Genomic DNA, 19785 nt, shown 5'->3' on the forward strand with positions numbered 1-19785 from the left:
GATGATCAGGGATGCATCCCCATGCTCTGTGTGTCCCTAGCCTCTGTTTGCCAGAAGCTGGGAGTGGATGACAGAGGATCACTCAATGATTGCCTGTTCTGTTCATTCCCTCTGAAGCACGTGGCATTGGCCACTGTCGGAAGCCAGGATACGGACTAGCTGGACCATTAGTCTGACCCAGTATGGCTGTTCGTAGGTACCCATCAGATCCTGTGGTAGGAGGGGTGGGAGCAGGCGGAGGGGGCAACACCACACCAGCACAAAATACAGCCTGGGGCACAGAGAAGCATTAGGTGAGCAAGAGAGAGGTACTGAGCATGAGCCTGTTTCAGCTGCTAGGACACAGGCTATCTAAGTGGCTGATCTGGCTTAGGTGCCTAACTCCACAAGAAGGTTCATGGCTGAGAATCCTGAGTGGGATCAAAGTGGGAGGGAGGCAGTGCCTATCTCTTACTCATCAGCCAGGCATACCAGGTCAGCTGCTTAGCACCTAAACCCCTGATCTCGCCACCCTCTCCTCATCATTTCACTCCTGGCTAGCTTAGGCCGCCCACTGCTCAACTTGCTGGCTTCCGACGATCCTTTGCTTAGGCACTTAATTCTCCCCATGCATGGTATAGGGAACCTGAGCACCTAGGTTTGAGTTGAGGATTCCACTAGGCAGCTGGGTGCCTAAGGGATAGGCACTGAAAGGCTGAGAGGAGCCACACCTCAGCACTTTTGCAAATCTGGACCTTTTTTCCTACTTATAACTCAAATTCCTGGTGCTTCTACCTCCTTCTGTGCTTTGGGGATGAAATGAGCATGATAATGTAAGCAGGGGAATAGTCCTGCTCCAGTGGGGAACTTTCCTGGCTTCTGCACTACCCCGGTGAAGTGGGCTAGTGAAAGGATCTGAGTCCTCACTCCCACTTCCTTTACCCAGTGGCCTCCCTGCCCTTGAGGACTCCTCTTCCACTCTCCTGTCTGGCAGAGTCCTCGTAACACCAACAAGGCTGGGCCCAGGATTCCTGGGGGGCTCGACCCCCAACCCTGCTGTGGTCACCTAGGACAGGGGCTAGGGTGTCCCCACTCTGGGGTACTCTCTTTGCAATGGGCACTTCTCTGGCCCACTGACCATTTCATACAAGTTAAAGCAAATGCAAGTTATTTATCAACAATTAATTTTAAAACGAATAAGGAAAAATGGGAAAGGTTAAAGGAAACACATCAACCCGCTCTGCAGCAGGGAACATCACAAACAGTGTCTCTGGAATGTCCGGGCAGTTCACAGTCTGTTCCTTGTAAGTCCCAGGCCTTCTTCTCAGGCCCTGGCTGTGCTGCAGGGATGCTGTGGGTTGGACACTTGCTCTGGTGGTGGCCACACGCTCTCAGGCTCTAAGTGGTAGGACCCTTCTGCCCAGTGTTGCCCCCGCCCTGTCAGGGTTACGATCCAAGCCTGGCCTGCAGAGTGTCTTGGCTGAAGCGTCTCCCTGTGCTGGGCCTGCTGCCCAGGGTCCCCCTTGGTCTCCCCATCTGCTCACTGCACCCAGCTCCGGACTGCTCCAGCCCCAGCTGCACCACTCGGTCTCTGCGCTGCTGCTGCTGCTGCCTCCAGCTCCTTCTTTGGTCCCTCGGGCTCTGGTTGTTGCAGCTCTGCTCCCAGGGCAAGTCTGCTCTCTCTGGGCTGTGCCTCTGGCTCTGGGGCTGCAGCTCTACTCCCAGGACAGGGTCTGCTCTCTCTGGGCTGCTTTTCTGGTCCCTCTGGATCTGGCACAGCTCTGGTCCCCAGCTTAGCTTGGGCCCCTGCTTTCTCCTTAGCTCGGCCCCACTCTGTCTGACCCAGACAAATCTAGTTCACACAGAGGATGGGACCTCCCTGGCCTCCTGACTCTCTGATTAGCCTGCCCGCCCTGTCATTCAGGCTGACATTGGTCTCTCCCCATTGTTCCTGGGGACTATCAGTCTCAGGGCCCTGATTCCCCATCGACCCTTCATCCTTTTAGTTCTGGGAACTAGCCAACCAAAACACCTCCACTGAATGTTAGTAAGGAGGCAACAGTCCCCTTACAATAATATTCATGGCCCGCTTGGCCCAGCCCCTCCCCCTTTTCCTTCTACCCTCAGAGCACCCAGTTAGTGCAAAGATTTTTAGGGCCGGTGGCCCAAGATCCTACTCAACCTGTTCTCATTGCCTGGGACCAGGCCTTCGAGTGAGACAACTATGCCCCCCTCGGGGCAGTACCATTTGATGGCGCACTCCCCATTTGCCAGGCATTGTCTGTATTTAGGAGTGAATACCTAAGAAAAGAGGGGAAGTGGTTGTCATAGCAATGATTCCCCTTACAACATGGTGCCCAAAGAGTTTGCCTATGTCTGAAACCACAACTGAGAACAGGACTTAGACCAGAACACTGAGCAGGACTTATTATTGATAGTATTATAGTAGTGCCTAAGAGCTCCAAAGAGGAACAGGGCCCTAGTGTGCTAGGTACTATGCAGAGGTAACAATAGTCCTTACCTGAAAAGTTTAAACTAAAGACAAAGCATTGCCAACTTTTAATTTTATGACTAGTCTCACAATATTTTGTGCTTCTATTTAAGCCCCAGCTCCTGGAGTCAGGTCATTATGTGAGATTTTAGCTTTCATTTAAAAAAAAAACCCTACATTTTTAGCCCTTTTGGTGGCAGAGGAAAAAACCTGGAAAATTTGAATCCTGAAGGCTCATAAAACAGAAAGCAAATAAAAAGAACCTATAATGTATCATTTTTAAAACTCACGATTTTTAAGACATGATTTTTGAACCCTGGTGTTTGGCAATATTGCAAAAGTGACCAGAAAAAAAAATCAAGGGAAGGGAAAGGCTGGCAAAGTAGACATTCCTTTACTTTCCAAAGCAGTGAAATGTAGAGTCAGATAAAAAATGTTTTTGGAAAATGTGTGAAAGAGGAGCAGGGTAGTATCAAACAAGCTTATCATGCTACACTTATGGGGGGAGATCTTTTGGCTGTTCTAGCTGGTTCCTGCAGCAGTTGGTGAGCATCATCTCCACTGGAGGAGTAAAAATCGGGTAAGAGAACAAATAAATGCCATTATCATCATGGAATCTGCAGCTGCACTTTGGCCAAATGCTTACTAATAAAACCACTTCCTATGTGGGTAGCAAATAGTAGATGGCCCTGTGTCAGGGAGCCTTACTCAGCTTATTTAACACAGATTGGAAGTTAATAATTATTTCCCTTAGATAAAAGCAGTCAGTAAGTTATCTAAGAGACCTAAATTCAAGAATATATTGCAATTCATGGTCTGTCATGTAAACTTCTTGGCTACATTCCACCTTTTTTCTAGTTATTTCTATGAAGCTGTTTGGTTTTTTTGTTTGGGGTTGGGAGGAATTATACTCAAGTATTGGGGTGAACAATAAATATTTTCCTTTATAATTTTTTTGTTTGAATTTGTCATTCATAAGAAGAGTCAGTCTGAGAGCCCTGGAGACCACTTGCCACAGAATAGGTAGAGGGAGACCAAACTTCCCCACTAAGCCCCTACATCATGGCTCATGCCTAAAGACACCATTGCTAGGTATGAGAGGTTTAAAAAGCAGCAATATTTTCTTTCCAGCCTGAAAGAAAAATCTGCATATTTTAAGGGCCAAATTTTGTGCTCGTTAAACAAGTAACTTCATGGAAGTCAATGGGATTACACTGGTGTGAATGGGGAGAGAATTTGGCTCCATGTGTGCCTATTTATTTAGCTAGCAGAAGATGATGCAGGATCATTAACCATGAAATCAATGAGATACACACTCCAGAACATGGTTGAAGGCAGAGGCCACACCTTTATTAAACTAATCAACCAGAGAGGAAGCACTCCCTGACCTACTAGGCCGGGCCACTCCAGTGCAGGCTTGACCTGGGCATCATGACCCACCAGAGGGTGGGTATGAGGGCAATGCCCTCTCTATGCTCCCAGGCCTGCCCTGGGACCCTGGCAGGAAGCCAGACTCTTAATCCATGCCAGAGGTAGAAAAAGCACCATGCTATGCTAGTCATTGAGGCATACTCCCGCATTGTGTAATATAGGGCTCAGGGCCTATGCAGTTCAGAGACCTTATATCAGATCCTTTCTAAACACCCTTCCCTCTGGAACCTGCCATGGTTCCAGAGGGACCATAGCACTCAATTTAGACTTCCAGCTCCATCCTGCCAGGTGTGCAACTTAGATACACAAACATAGGGTAGGGTTTGGTTTTAATATTATACCTTTCACACCCACAGTGTTTCATAGGTCTTTATGGAATGATGTCAGTTATTAGCAGTACAGTGACATTTGGAGGCAAATGACTAAGGCTACAATTTAGTGATGGGTATTTTTAGTAAAAGTCATGGACAATAAACGGGCGATAAACAAAAATTCATGTCCTGAGACCTAGCCATGACTTATAAATACCCCTGACAAAATCTTGGGGGGGGAGCATTGGTGGGGGGGCTACCCCTGGGGACCACTGTTGGGGAGGGCATCTCGGGGACTGCTGCTGGGGAGGGGAAAGGCCATTGGCACCAGCTGCCAGGGGCTGCTGAGCAGCAGCTGCTCTGGCCACGCCGGGACCACTGTTCAGTGGTCCCCAGGGCCAGCTGCACCAGTCACTGTTTGGGAAGTCCCTGGGGCCAGTGGCCCGAGCAGTGGCCAGTGTGGTTGGCCCTGGGACTACTCCAGCAACAGCTACTGTGACTGGCTGTGGGGCCACCTGAGCAGCTGGCTGCAAAGCGGCTCCAGCAGCAGCCAATGTGGCTGACCCACCTGAACAGCTGGCCCCAGAGCCAGCTGCTTGGGCAGCCCTGGGATCAGCCACACTGACCGCTGCAGAAGTCATGGAGGTTGCGGAAAATCTGTGACTTCTGCGACCTCTGCGACAAACACGGAGCCCTACAAATGCTGCGTCTATTAACCCACTCAGCAACAGCTGACACTCAGCCAGGGACATTAAGGGTCTGATTCTGAGTTCTTCCATTCCTGAGCTTACTTTTAAAACACCTTTATGCTTCCTGTATTCTGGGGCAGTCACAGATTTATCTGGCCCCTACTGTAAGTGAGAGCATGTCAGCTCTAATGAAGCCCTTTTTGCGTGGCCAATAGATAGGGTTGCCAACTTACTAATTGCACACCTCTGGGCTGAGGCAAGGGGTTGGGATGTGGGAGGAGGTACGGGCTGGGGACTGGGAATGCGGGCTCCAGGATGGGGCCAGAAATGAGGCGTTCAGGGTGCAGGAGGGAGCTCTGGGCTGGGGCAGGGGGTTAGAGTGTGTGTGGGAGGGTAAGGGGTCCGGTTGGGGGTGCAGGTGGGGTTGGGTCTGAGGAAGTGCAGGAAGGGGTTGCGAGCTGGGGCGGGGGTTGGGGCACAGGAGGGAGTTCATGGCGTGGACTCCAGGAAGAAGTTTGGGTGCAGAAGAGAGCTTGGGGCAGGAGAGGGTGCAGGTTCTGGGAAGGAGTTTGGGTGCAGGAGGGAGCTTAGGGCTGGGGCAGTGGTGCAGAAGGGGTTTTGGGGAGCAGGCTTTGGGCAACTATCACCTCGGGCAGCTCAAGGAGACTCCGTGGCCATCCCACTGCCTAGGAGCAGAGGACATGTCACTGTTTCCAGGGAGCCACACAGAGCCAGGTACGGAGCCTGCCAGCCCCAAGCCAACCAGACTTTTAATGGCCCAGTCAGTGGTGCTGACCGAAGCCGCCAGGGTCTCTTTTCGACTGAGCGTTCCAGTCAAAAACCGGACGCCTGGCAACCGTACCGATAGAGAATAGGGAATACAGAGAGTCTAGTGCACTCAGTGCTGGCCCACCTTGAGCACTGAGGACTGGGAAAGGGATGAACATATTGCTTATCTGGCAGCTGGTTTTGTTAAGTTTTATTGGAAGGAGAAATGTGACTCGGTTACTAGGGTTATTTCTACCTTCTTGCAAGAAGTATCATGGGATTATTAGTATCTGTCTGGAATTTCCACAAGACATAAGCAGAAAGAACCTTGGTTTAACAGCTTGTCCTAATGACAGCACCTTTAATAGTGCAAGACACAACCCTTGCACTGGAGTACAGTATAGACATTATATCCTAATGTCATAAGTTCACTTGTTCTGGAAATACTTGGGCTCGTGTCCAGATGCAAAAATTCTAAACATTAATCCATACAAACAGTTTTTCTGTTTGTTTTAAAAGTCCAAACCAAAACTATTGAGTAGAGCTGTTTTGGAAATGTCCGTTTCCCCAAGTCTCAACCTACCCACCCTTCCCCCCGACACAAAAAGTTTAGGTGAAAGTGGGGAAATGGGAACCATTCCTCAAAATTTCAGGATTTTGTTAACTAGCTAAACTTTTCAGATTTTTGATTGTTTAAGGGAAATTTCTGTGGGAAATGTCAATTTTCTTTTTGACAAATTAGCTATTTTCCATTAAATTAAATTAAACTTGGACAGAAAAGTCCCTAGCAGCTATAAGAAAAGGAGTACTTGTGGCACCTTAGAAACTAACAAATTTATTTGAGCATAAGCTTTCGTGAGCTACAGCTCACTTCGTCGGATGCATGCAGTGGAAAAAAAATGCAGCTATGTAGCTGGGTCTATTTTAATATATGTATCATTAGCATGAATGGGAGTTTTCCCCAGAAGTCATGTGTGCTCCATTGAAAAATAAACTAACATCCTTTGAATTGTATTTAATAGGTTCCGAAGAAATGTTGTATGAGAGGTTTTATTTTTGAAAAATTCTCAGAAATTTGAACCTCACAGTGATAGAAGAAAAGTTGGCGATGGAGTCTGTCATGTTCCCACAAGAATATGCTCACATTAAAGAGATTAACAACTGGCTAACAGATAGGTCTCAAAAATGCTATGGTTAACAGGGAAACATCATGAAGTATGCTTGTTTCTACTGGTGTCTCTTAGGGATTGGTTCTTGGCCCTACGCTATTTAATGTTTTATCAATGACCTGGAAAAAATATGGAATTATCAATGATAAAGTTTGCAGATGACCCAAAAGTTGGGGAAAGGGTCAATATTGAAGAGGACAGGTCACTGATTCAGAATGATCTGGATTGCTTCTTAAACTGGCTGCAGGCAAACAATATGCATTTTAATATAGCTAAATATAAATGTATTCAGCTAGGAACAAAGAATGTAGGTCAAACTTACAGGATGGGGGACTCTATCATGGGAAGCAGTGAGCCTAAAAAAGATTTCAGGGTGTGATGGATGATAAGCTGAACATGAGCTCCTAGTGTTATGATGTAGCCAAAAGAGCTAATGCAATTGTGGGATGCATAAACAGGGGAATCTCATGTAAAAGCAGAGAGGTTATTTTACCTCTGTATTTGACACTGGAGCGACCGCTGCTGGAATATTGTGTCCAGCTCTGGTGCCCAAAGTTTAAGAAGGATGTTGATAAATTGGAGAGGGTTCAGGGAAGAGCCACAAAAATGATTAAAGGGTTAGAAAACATGCCTTATAGTAATTGAGCTCTTTGACAGGTTTCAGAATAGCAGCCGTGTTAGTCTGTATTCACAAAAGAAAAGGAGTACTTGTGGCACCTTAGAGAGACTAACAAATTTATTTGAGCATAAGTTTTCGTGAGCTACAGCTCACTTCATCGGATGCATTCAGTGGAAAATACAGTGGGGAGATTTATATACATAGAGAACATGAAACAATGGGTGTTACCATACACACTGTAACGAGAGTGATCACTTAAGATGAGCTATGCTCAAATAAATGTGTTAGTCTCTTAGGGTATGTCTACACTACGAAATTAGGTTGAATTTATAGAAGTTGGTTTTGTAGAAAGTGTTTTTATACAGTCAATTGTGTGTGTCCCCTCCACAAATGCTCTAAGTGCATGTAGTCGGCGGAGTGTGTCCACAGTACCGAGGCAACCATCGACTTCCGGAGCATTGCACTGTGGATAGCTATCCCACAGTTCCCGCAGTCTCCACCGCCCATTTGAATTCTGGGTAGAAATCCCAGTGCTTGATGGGGCTAAAACATTGTTGCGGGTGGTTCTGGGTACATATCGTCAGGCCCCCGTTCCCTCCCTCCCTCCGTAAAAGCAAGGGCAGACAATCGTTTTGTGCCTTTTTTCTTGAGTTACCTGTGCAGATGCCATATCACGGTAAGCATGGAGCACACTCAGCTAACCGTCAACTTATGTCTCCTGGCATAATGTGGTACTGCATTGCTACACAGCAGCAGTTTATTGCCTTTTGGCAGCAGACAGTGCAGTATGATTGGTAGCCATCGTCGACGTCGTCCTGGGTGCTCTTTTAACCGGGTGCCTGGGCAAACATTGGAGTGACTCAGCCAGGTCACTTCCCTTGTTTCGTCTCATGGCGATTGAGTCCTACCGGCAGTGCGCTGTCTTTTAATCTGCAGCTAGCAGAAGACGATGGCCAGTAGTCATACTGCACTGTCTTCTGCCGAGCACCCAGGAGATGACGATGGCTAGCGGTCGTACTGCACAGTCTGCTGCCAGCAAGATGTATAAAGATAAATGAAGTGGCTCAAAACAAGAAATAGACCAGATTTGTTTTGTATTCATTTTCTCCCCCCCTCCCTCCCTCCCTCCCTCCCTCTGTGAAATCAATGGCCTGCTAAACCCAGTTTTGATTTCTGTCCTTGAGGAGGCCATTCAGTTTCTCACAAAGCCACCCCCTTTGTTGATTTTAATTCCCTGTAAGCCAACCCTGTAAGCCATGTCGTCAGTCGCCCCTCCCTCTGTCAAGGCAATAGCAGATAATCATTCCGCGCCTTTTTTCTGTGCAGACGCCATACCACGGCAAGCATGGAGCCCGCTCAGATCACTTTGGCAATTAGGAGCACGTTAAACATCACATGGATTATCCAGCAGTATATGCAGCACCAGAACCTGGCAAAGCGAAACCGAGCGAATAGGCGATGTCAGCGTGGTTACAAGAGTGATGAGGACATGGACACAGATTTCTCTCAAAGCACTTGCCCTGGCAATGTGAGCATCATGGTGCTAATGGGGCAGGTTCATGAGGTGGAATGCTGATTCTGGGCTCGGGAAACAAGCACAGACTGCTGGGACCGCATAGTGTTGCAGGTCTGGGACGATTCCCAGTGGCTGCGAAACTTTTGCATGCGTAAGGGCACTTTCATGGAACTTTGTGACTTGCTTTCCCCTGCCCTGAGGCACAAGAATACCAAGATGAGAGCAGCCCTCACAGTTGAGAAGCAAGTGGCAATAGACCTGTGGAAGCTTGCAACGCCAGACAGCTACTGGTCAGTCAGGAATCAATTTTGAGTGGGCAAATCTACTGTGGGGGCTGCTGCGATGCAAGTACCCAATGCAATCAAAGATCTGCTGATATCAAGGGTAGTGACCCTGGGAAATGCGCAGGTCATAGTGGATGACTTTGCTGCAATGGGATTCCCTAACTGTGGTAGGGCCATAGACAGAACCCATATCCCTATCTTGGCACCGGAGCACCAAGCCAGCGAGTACATAAACTGCAAGGGGTACTTTTCAATAGTGCTGCAAGCACTGGTGGATCACAAGGGACGTTTCACCAACATCAACGTGGGATGGCCGGGAAAGCTACATGACGCTCGCATCTTCAGGAACTCTGGTCTGTTTCAAAAGCTGCAGGAAGGGACTTTCTTCCCAGATCAGAAAATAACCGTTGGGGATGTTGAAATGCCTATCGTTAACCTTGGGGACCCAGCCGACCCCTTAATGCCATGGCTCATGAAGCCATACACAGGCAGCCGGGAAAGTAGTCAGGAGCTGTTCAACTACAGGCTGAGCAAGTGCAGAATGGTGGTAGAATGTGCATTTGGACGTTTAAAAGCGCACTGGCGCAGTTTACTGACTCGGTTAGACCTCAGCGAACCCAATATTCCCACTGTTATTACTGCTTGCTGTGCACTCCACAATATCTGTGAGAGTAAGGGGGAGACGTTTATGGTGGGGTGGGAGGTTGAGGCAAATCACCTGGCTGCTGGTTATGCACAGCCAGACACCAGAATGGTTAGAAGAGCACAGGAGGGCGCAGTGCGCACCAGAGAATCTTAGAAAACCAGTTTCGTAACTAGCCAGGCTACGGTGTGAAAGTTCTGTTTGTTTCTCCTTGTTGAAACCCCCCACCCCTTGGTTCACTCTACTTCCCTATAAGCTAACCACCCTCCCCACCTCCCTTCAATCAGCGCTTGCAGAGGCAATAAAGTCATTGTTGCTTCACATTCATGCATTCTTTATGAATTCATCACACAAATAGGGGGATAATTACCAAGGTAGCCCATGAGGGGTGGTAGGAGGGAAGGACAAGGCCACAGAGCACTTTAAAAGTTTAAAACTTTAAAACTTATTGAATGCCAGCCTTCTGTTGCTTGGGTAATCCTCTGGGGTGGAGTGGCTGGGTAGCCGGAGGCCCCCCCACCGCATTCTTGGGAGTCTGGGTGAGGAGGCTATGGAACTTGGGGAGGAGGGCGGTTGGTTACATAGGGGCTGCAGTGGCGGTCTATACTCCTGCTGTCTTTCCTGCAGCTCAATCATACGCTGGAGCATATTAGTTTGATCCTCCAGCAGCCTCAGCATTGAATCCTGCCTCCTCTCATCACGCTGCCTCCATCTTTCAGCGTCAGCCCTCTCTTCAGCCTGCTACTTACTCTCTTCAGCCCGCCATCTCTCCTCCCGGTCATTTTGTGCTTTCCTGCACTCTGACATTGTCTGCCTCCACGCATTCGTCTGTGCTCTGTCAGTGTGGGAGGCAGCATGAACTCAGAGAACATTTCATCACGAGTGCGTTTTTTTCGCCTTCTAATCTTTGCTAACCTCTGGGAAGGAGAAGAACCTGATCCTTGAAACACATGCAGCTAGTGAAGAAAAAAAAAGGACAGTGGTATTTGAAAAGACACATTTTATAGAACAATGGGTACACTCTTTCATGGTAAACCTTGCTGTTAACATTAGATACACAGCACATATGCACAGCACAAGGTCGCATTTTGCCTCCCCCCACCGCGTGGCTAACAGCGGGGAACATTTCTGTTCAGCCATAGTCAAACAGCCCAGCAGGAATGGGCACCTCTGAATGTCCCCTTAAGAAAAGCACCCTATTTCAACCAGGTGACCATGAATGATATCACTCTCCTGAGGATAACACAGAGAGAGATAAAGAACGGATGTTGTTTGAATGCCAGCAAACATATACTGCAATACTTTGTTCAACAATGATTCCTGAGTACGTGCTACTGGCCTGGAGTGGTAAAGTGTCCTACCATGGTGGACGGAATAAGGCTGCCCTCCCCAGAAACCTTTTGCAAAGGCTTTGGGAGTATATCCAGGAGAGCCACGAATGCCAGGGCAAATTAATCATTAAACATGCTGGCTTTTAAACCTTGTATAGTATTTTAAAAGGTACACTCACCATAGGTCCCTTCTCTGCCTGGCGAGTCTGGGAGGCAGCCTTGAGTGGGTTCGGGGGGTACTGGCTCCAGGTCCAGGGTGAGAAACAGTTTCCGGCTGTCGGGAAAACCGGTTTCTCAGGTTTACTGTGAGCTATCTACAACCTCATCCTCATCGTCTTCCTCGTGCCCAAAACCTGCTTCCGTGTTGCCCCATCTCCATTGAAGGAGTCAAACAACACGGCTGGGGTAGTGGTGGCTGAACCCCCTAAAATGGCATGCAGCTCATCATAGAAGTGGCATGTTTGGGGCTGTGAGCCGGAGCGGCTGTACGCCTCTCTGGTTTTCTGGTAGGCTTGCCTCAGCTCCTTAAGTTTCACGAGGCACTGCTTCGGGTCCCTGGTACGGCCTCTGTCCTTCATGCCTTGGGAAATTTTCACAAATATTTTGGCATTTCTAAAACTGGAACGTAGTTCTGATAGCACGGATTCCTCTCCCCATACAGAGATCAGATCCCGTATCTCCCATTCGGTCCATGCTGGAGCTCTTTTGCGATTCTGGGACTCCATCATGGTCACCTCTGCTGATGAGCTCTGAATGGTCACCTCTGCTGATGAGCTCTGCATGGTCACCTGCAGCTTGCCACACTGGCCAAACAGGAAATTGAAATTCAAAAATTCACGGGCCTTTTCCTGTCTACCTGGTCAGTGCATCTGAGTTGAGAGTGCTGTCCAGAGTGGTCACAATGGAGCACTCTGGGATAGCTCCTGGAGGCCAATACTGTCTAATTGTGTCCACAGTACCCTAAATTCGACCCAGCAAAACCGATTTCAGTGCTAATCCCCTTGTCGGGGGTGGAGTAAGGAAATTGATTTTAAGAGCCCTTTAAGTCGAAAAAAAGGGCTTCATCATGTGGACGGGTGCAGGGTTAAATCTATTTAACGCTGCTAAATTCGACCTCAACACCTAGTGTAGACCAGGGCTAAGACTGAGACTGAGATAACTAAATCCCTTTGTGGATCTGGCCCTAAGAGAACTCATAGGTATCAGCTCAAAGAGTAACTTCTTTACCTTGTTTAGATTGCATGCATTGTTTTTCTCCTTACTTGTTAAATTGTGAATGTAGGTTTTAAAATTATCTATTAAATTAAGCTGCCTTGTGTACAACTGTGGTATCCTAGTCTCCTCTCCTGTTAAGATGAGGTTTGCTGACCAGTTAATGTCACACTGTGGTCTAGTTCAGCTTCTGTTTTTAGTCACCAAACTGCCCTACTTTCTTACATTAGGGCTTCTTTTCAAATACTATTGCAAACAATGGCTTTGTGACTTGGCAACTGAACAGTTCACTGCAGTGAATGGCTGTGCACCTCTGAAAAGCCATACTGATGAACACCAACTCTTGTACACAGAGATTAACATTCATCATAAAATTAATCTTTTTTTATCTAAAGATTATGTGTGGCTTAACTTTTTTTCTCCTCAACTCCCTTGCATCTTAAAATTAAATACAGTATATACACAAGAAAGGCTCAAGATTTGTTATGATCTAGGTGCTAGGCTTTTTCCCTATCACATTACACTTACAGTATTTATTAAGGCTGGGATTGTGTCCATTGTCAGATGATTTTTCAATATGAAAATTAAAATATCAACTAAGACTAATTAGAGAAAGAAATTACATAGGATAAAGGTCAGGGGAACTCACAATATTCAAACGTAAAAGCAAAACCTAGCTCCAATTTCCTTTTAAAACTAAGTGAATTGTAAATTCCGTTTTTCTTTAAAAAACAAAAAGCTCTACATGTACACATTTTTAGGTGATATTTCAATAGTGGTTCACTCAGGAGACAAGCAGGTCTGTTCTTCAGGCTAAGGCAAGAGAAGATTAAATTAAGAACAAAATGCTTTCCTATGAATTTTCCCTAATGTGAACCATGCAAAAGCAAAGAAGCCAGGTGGAATCTTCTCTTTGTTTTACCATCCTGGCTTTTTCAAACTATATGATCTGATGGTCATATATACACAACCAGCCATTAACACTGAAGGAGTCCTAGTTGTTTGAACTGATCATTGTTGTTTTGAGAGCTGCCAACAAATCTATACTGATAAACCTCAATGATGCACTTCTTCCACAGGATACACTCATCAACCTTTTTGGTGTAACTGGTATTAAATCAAATCTATGCAGGAAGTTGTTCAGAAAACTGAGGCCCCCAAATATGTAACTTGTGGACTTGTCCATAAAAGCAGCAATAGCATCTAAGATGCCCTTTTTCATTAGCTGTTCTAAAATAGTGATTTAAATATTACTGTCTGTTTCAGATGCAGATGCAGCTCCAGCAAAATCACCTGTGTCCCTAAAGACTGAAAAGTCAGCAGAACCAACTGGGATAATTCAGGAACAGAGTCAACAGCCCAATAATGGCAAAGATGAGGCTGCTAAGTAAGTAATTACTATAAAAGATAGTTGATTTTTCTTCTTGACATCTGATAATAACTTTACACTGCTGTGTCCTGTACTTAGGCTTGGCAGAATTTAATTTTTAATTTTAATTTTGATAGATTGAATGTTTCTATAAGCATTTTTTATTTTTATCAATTTCAATTGTCACAATTGCAGTAAGGTATGGTTTTAAAGCTTTTTTTCCTATTTTTTATTTATATTTCACAGTTGTGGGAAATTATGGGGGGGGAATCAGCCATTTATTTAATGACAGTAGACATTTAGATTCAAAAGAATTAAAGCTTTATAACATGGATTGTATATTTTAAAACATGATGTTGACAAAGTAAATAACCTTAAATCAAACTAAGCTTTCAAACAGCATTTTTGCTCTGTAAATTCCAAATATCAATTGAAAATTTTTGTTGGTTTGTGTGTGTACAGTGAAATTGATGTTTACTATTAAAATCTAATTGTTCCAAGTTATTATATTACAATTCTCTATTAGGCCCTCAGATACCATGGTAATGACACAATATAAGAACCTGAATATATTACTGTTATCTCATATAATTCTATGACAACCAACAGCATGCCACCACAAATGAAATTTCTCATGTATCATGCACTTTTGATAACTTCACCTGTACTCGGTATGCTAATCTAGCTATTCCCACCCACCTCACCCTCAATTCAAGCACTGATAAGAGCAATTTGCTGTCCTCAATGAATTACTTTAGACCTCAATTCCTCCTGTGCCACTGACACATTGGGCAGTCCCCCACTGATTACAGTCACTCCATAGTTATGGTACTTCTTCCCAGTTGAAACTAGCACATTGAATATCTTCTGTCACTGTTTCCCATGTTGTGCATCCGATGAAGTGAGCTGTAGCTCATGAAAGCTTATGCTCAAATTAATTTGTTAGTCTCTAAGGTGCCAAAGTACTCCTTTTCTTCTTTGTTTCCCACCAGTTCTTCCTTTGGCCTTCCTCGCTTTTTTTATTGCCTCCCTCAGCTACTCCTTAGCATCTCTCCCATCATTGATATGGAGTATATGACCCAGATGCCTGAGCATTCTCTGTATGATATTTTACAACATGTCCTGCTCTGTGAGCTCCCTTACTCTTACATTTGTTATTCTGTCTTTCCATGATGTGTGTAGTATCTTTCTGAGCCATCTGTGATGGGCAGCCTCCAATCTCTTTGTTAGCTATTAGCATTGGCTAGTCTCTGCGCTGTATTGTACTGAGCACACTACAATCAAATGGTATAATCTGACCTTTAGTTTGGTGTGGAGACCTCTGTTTGACCAGATGTTGTTTACCCTTCCCAAAGTGATGTTTATTTTTCCTAATTTCATAGGAAAATCTTTAAGCACAGCCACTTTCAAATGTCACCACACTCCCCAGATAGCAGAACTCTGTTAGATTTCTTTTCCATCCACATACAGCTTTGTGTCTGTTGCCCAACCTCCTACCTTCATAATCTTGGTTCTCTCTGCATTTACTTTCAATCCAGTTTTGCTGCTTTCTGTTCTACCTCTGTAAACACAGTAATTCCATTCTGCAGCATATTTATAAAGCAATGTTGTTGGCAAAGTCAGGTCCAGTGACTCATCTCAGCTAATCCATTTTACACTGTCTACAATGTCTTTTGTTGCTCGCTTCATCACCCCATTTATTAGTAATGCAAAAAAAGCTTGTTGATAACACACACCCTTGTCTAACTGTAGTCACAATATCAAATAACTCATCCAGGCCTGTATCTGATCTATGTCCATCATATAAACTCCTTCTCATGTTGATCATCTTGTCTGGTATCCCATAGCTTCTAGCAAAACTCCACCGGGTCTTTCCTCCCTCCCCCTCCCCCCGCATATTTAAAGATCAGTAAACCTTTGAAATGGATTCTTTAAAAAGTAAAACCCAGACGATGCTTCTGTCTCCAGCTGGGTGTAGATGCCATGATATCATTTACACACACACACACTCGTTAGTGTGAAGTTTGCCTCCACCCTTTGTTAGCTTGATGGTTCTGTTTACAGGTAAACATGTATACACATTCCTTTCTTTGGGATAGACATGTTTAACAACTCCCCCGACACACCTAATTTACACAAACTTTAGTTATAATTCCAGAATATATTCATAAATTCTTAATACCCATTGTGACTAAGCACAGCCATTTGCAGAATTTATTACATGACACTATACTGCTCTGGATCCTTTTCTGAAGTGTGTGGGTGTAATTTTTTTTTAAAGAATTGATAACTAAACCTCAGACTCTTTTTTGTTTTATGTTGCATGCAACATGTACAGCACCTGGGACTTTCTGTAAAATCAAGAATCATTAGGCACAACCATGTGGCTTCAAATCTTTAAAACTGTTCATGAGATTTCTTAATACCCATTGTGTACATACGTCACACAAGAATATTACTGATCAGTGAGTTCTTAATTTTCATAGGTGCATTTTGTACAAAGATTACTACAATAGCAAGTAGCATGTGAATACAGGGTGTTCTTAGTGTCACCCTGAGTAACACCACCTTTTTTTGTCAATGCCACAATGATACCATCTTTCCAGTGGTGGAGGCAAAATAGAAATATCTGGGTTCAGGGTAAGGTTGCAGAGGCAGAAGCAGCACCACAGTGGGCAGATTATAGACTGGTGAAAGACCCTCAGGAAGAGCTAGCCTGTCACAGGTGATGCCCATCAGGGATTCTCATGGACAGATGTTGAAAATGCATGAAGAGCAAGCCAGACTGTGGAAAGAACATTACTATTCCATATTAAGCTGTACAGAGGACACAATCATGCCCAAGTTTGAGAGAAATGCCAATGTTAAGTTATTTGCCGTATTGCTAAGTTAGAAATAGAAATACTAAGAAATAGAAGAGGGACCAATGAAAATAAAGCAGCCATCAAAGGCCTCACACAGTAAAGCTCCTGGGGTGATATAATTTCACCTCCTTCTTTTAGTACCTCTGCTTGAATTCTAATTCAGCAGCTAACAAAACCCCAGTGAATTACCCCATTTCAATAACATAACTTATCTGGAAATCCAAATGCACATCTCTTTACCTCAGTTATTATTTGTTGCATCATCCTTATGTCAGGTGCTTGAACCCTGAATAGAGATGTAAAGATGGGGTTTTTTTTTCCTAAATGGAGTGAATTGATAGACATTGATTCCAAACAGCATATAAAGGGTTGGAATGTGCTTGTCTGAGAAGAGAGAAGCAGGAGCAGGGATAGAGTTTTCCCCTCTAGGAACAACCAAGCTTGGAGAAAGTTCCGGCTTCAACTTATGTTTTGTTGTCATTTTTAAGTTAAAAATAAATGCAAATTTTGGAAAAGGAGTATGCTTGAACTATAACCATTACGCATATGCTCGCAAAGCCAGATGAAAATTCCTCCTGCTTACATTTACTCATCATACTTTATAACTATCCAGAATACAAAGAAACAGCCATTCCCGGACCTGCTATTTATAGAGAAGATTAACTATTTCCTGTTTTTCACCAAGAGAGCTCTTAGTACAACGACCAGGAATAAATGAGCAAAATGAGCAAAATAAATGAGCACACTCCTCTAGAAAGAATATATTTGACACAAATACTCCCACTAGAATGATTGGAAATCTTATAAATAACTTGGCAATTTAAATGTGAATCAGCAGGTCAACAATGAAAACCCAGCTAAAGTGTCTTCATTGTGCCATTGCTTTGTATGTGATTATAGGCCTGCTGTTCCTTTTGGAGTTGTGTAACCATGGTTAACATAATTGCAATATGCTTGTGAAACAATAAAAGCATATGCTGCTTAATTAACAGGAGAGGAAAGTCAGCCTGTGAAGTAAATTTTTCTTAACTCCTGTATGTATGCCCTGTTTTATCCACTATATTTTGTTTTCCATTGAATATCTATTTATTACCCATTAAGAGTATGGGTAATCAAAGCATAATAAGGGGATGATTGCTCTTCTGGAGGATTAGAAGTCATGAGTATGCATGTTGGAATGCCCTGAATGGACATATTATGGATCAGATGCTACATTTTGTGTATGTAAAGGCTGATGCACACATGACCCCAGACAATCCATACTTCACAAATGCTGCACTGTTATGGTTATAACAGATTAATAAATGCTTGCATTAGAGACGGTTTAATTTTTTTTTAAATTGTTAGAGCACTGACAATGTATTCAATACTATATGAAAATTGTGGGGGCAAAGGATTTTTCCCCTAGTAGCTTGCAGTATAAGGGCTCAGTCCTGCAAACACATACATGAGCAACATATGTCATGGGCATAATCCCACTGAAGCCCGCAGAACTACTCACAAGTGTAAGCATTTACAGGATTGGGTCATAAGTGTACTGTATCCATCTTCCAATTCATTTATATTAAATTAGCTTTTAACTCATGATGCAGCACTTCCTGTCTTTTTTGTGAATCTCTTCTGAAAGAACAAATCAATTTATTATCTTGTTGGATGAGTCACTTAGCTCCTAGCAGCGACAGTTTTCACCCCTGGAAATTTCCATGGATGCTGTTTGTCCATTAGCAAGAAAAATGACCTGTTTGGGGCTTTGCATGCCAGCACTCTGATTTTGAAAAATAAAAAAATTAATTGTGATGGACACTAATAAAGAGTAGGGAGACATAGCTTCCTTAGTAGGCAGACATAGATTCCTTAGTAACATCTAAGCATTATGTCTAAAAAGGGGAGATATACTTGAATGGACTATGTGCTGTGTAGCTGAATGATGACTCAGTCACTGAAACTTTTAATGTCTGTTTCCTAATGATTCAGATAAGGATTCGGTAACTAGTCTGGTTTGTCCATTAATATATTGTTTCTCACCCCCACCTAAAACAAAACAATGGGTTATTTCTATGAATAACTTTTTGCTGAGATATGGCAATCTCTTCTTGGGGGCTAAGTATATGCAGTCTCTTCACAGCAGGGACAATGAGAACAGTCTAGCATTCAGAATCTTATCAGCATTCTAATAGGAGTTAAGTCTTGGAATAACAAGACAATTTCAGCTGTAATGATATTTAAAGATTACTGTGTATAGACACACTGAAAAAGTTTTAAAATGGAATATAGACTATGTACTTAATAAAACCAAATTGCCAAATACATACACACAAACACAGCAAAGGTTACATCTAATCTTTGCTCCTTTTCATATGTCTATGTAAAAATGAATGTTGCATTTTGGTTTTAGCAATTTTAAATTTCAGTTTAGAACTTGTCTTTTTCAATGTGCGACAAGGACCTTAAAATGATTTATAAAAACCACAACCACTGCAGAAAACTTATAATTGGCCGAGCAAACCAAGGTCTAACACTCAGTGACATTTTTGTTTGTAATGCATTAACTTTGGAATGCTGCATCTGATCTATACCAAGATTTTAGTGAATGTTCTAGGGACCAATGGGCACAACTCTACTGATTCTGGTGTAAATTGGAACACCAGAAAATTCTGATTCACAGCAAAAATCAGGTCCCCCAGACTGCCTGGTGCTGTAGACAGAGGAATCTCTCCGAGGAGATCAGAGGCAACAGCTTAACTTGCCACATATGGAAATCAGCTGAAGCCTGGATTCCGAAAATAAAAGAATCTTATGGGGGGGTCTGTAGGGTTGCCCTCTCCTAGGTACAGAAAACCAGGGCATGGGTAAGGGCTGTCTGGGACTCCATGAGAGGGTGGGGCTTGGTGCCGCTCACTACTTCCACACCCTTCTAACATTTAAAATGGTGACACACCAAGGAATATGAGAGGAGAGGACTAAAACATCAATGGGCACCCTGTGGTGCTGGAACTAGGGCAGCTGCCACACTCTCTGTCTTGAAATTGTAATAACAAACACCAAATGGATGGTTTCCATCATCAGCACCCCCACTATAAAAATTGTTCCAGCACCCCGGTGGGCCCCT

At 44.2% G+C, this 19785-nt stretch overlaps 1 protein-coding gene across 1 annotated transcript in view; it reads left to right on the plus strand.

The window, feature by feature from the left end:
- The window catches only part of CNGB3 (cyclic nucleotide gated channel subunit beta 3), a 139763-nt gene that overhangs the window by 15063 nt on the left and 104915 nt on the right, over positions 1–19785 (plus strand). The window contains exon 3 of the mRNA XM_043507642.1: positions 13710–13830. Coding sequence (XP_043363577.1) covers positions 13710–13830 — 121 coding nt within the window. The remainder of the gene's footprint in view (positions 1–13709; positions 13831–19785) is intronic.

Source organism: Dermochelys coriacea, chromosome 2 (genome assembly GCF_009764565.3).
Source record: "Dermochelys coriacea isolate rDerCor1 chromosome 2, rDerCor1.pri.v4, whole genome shotgun sequence".
Taxonomy (NCBI): Eukaryota; Metazoa; Chordata; order Testudines; family Dermochelyidae; genus Dermochelys; species Dermochelys coriacea.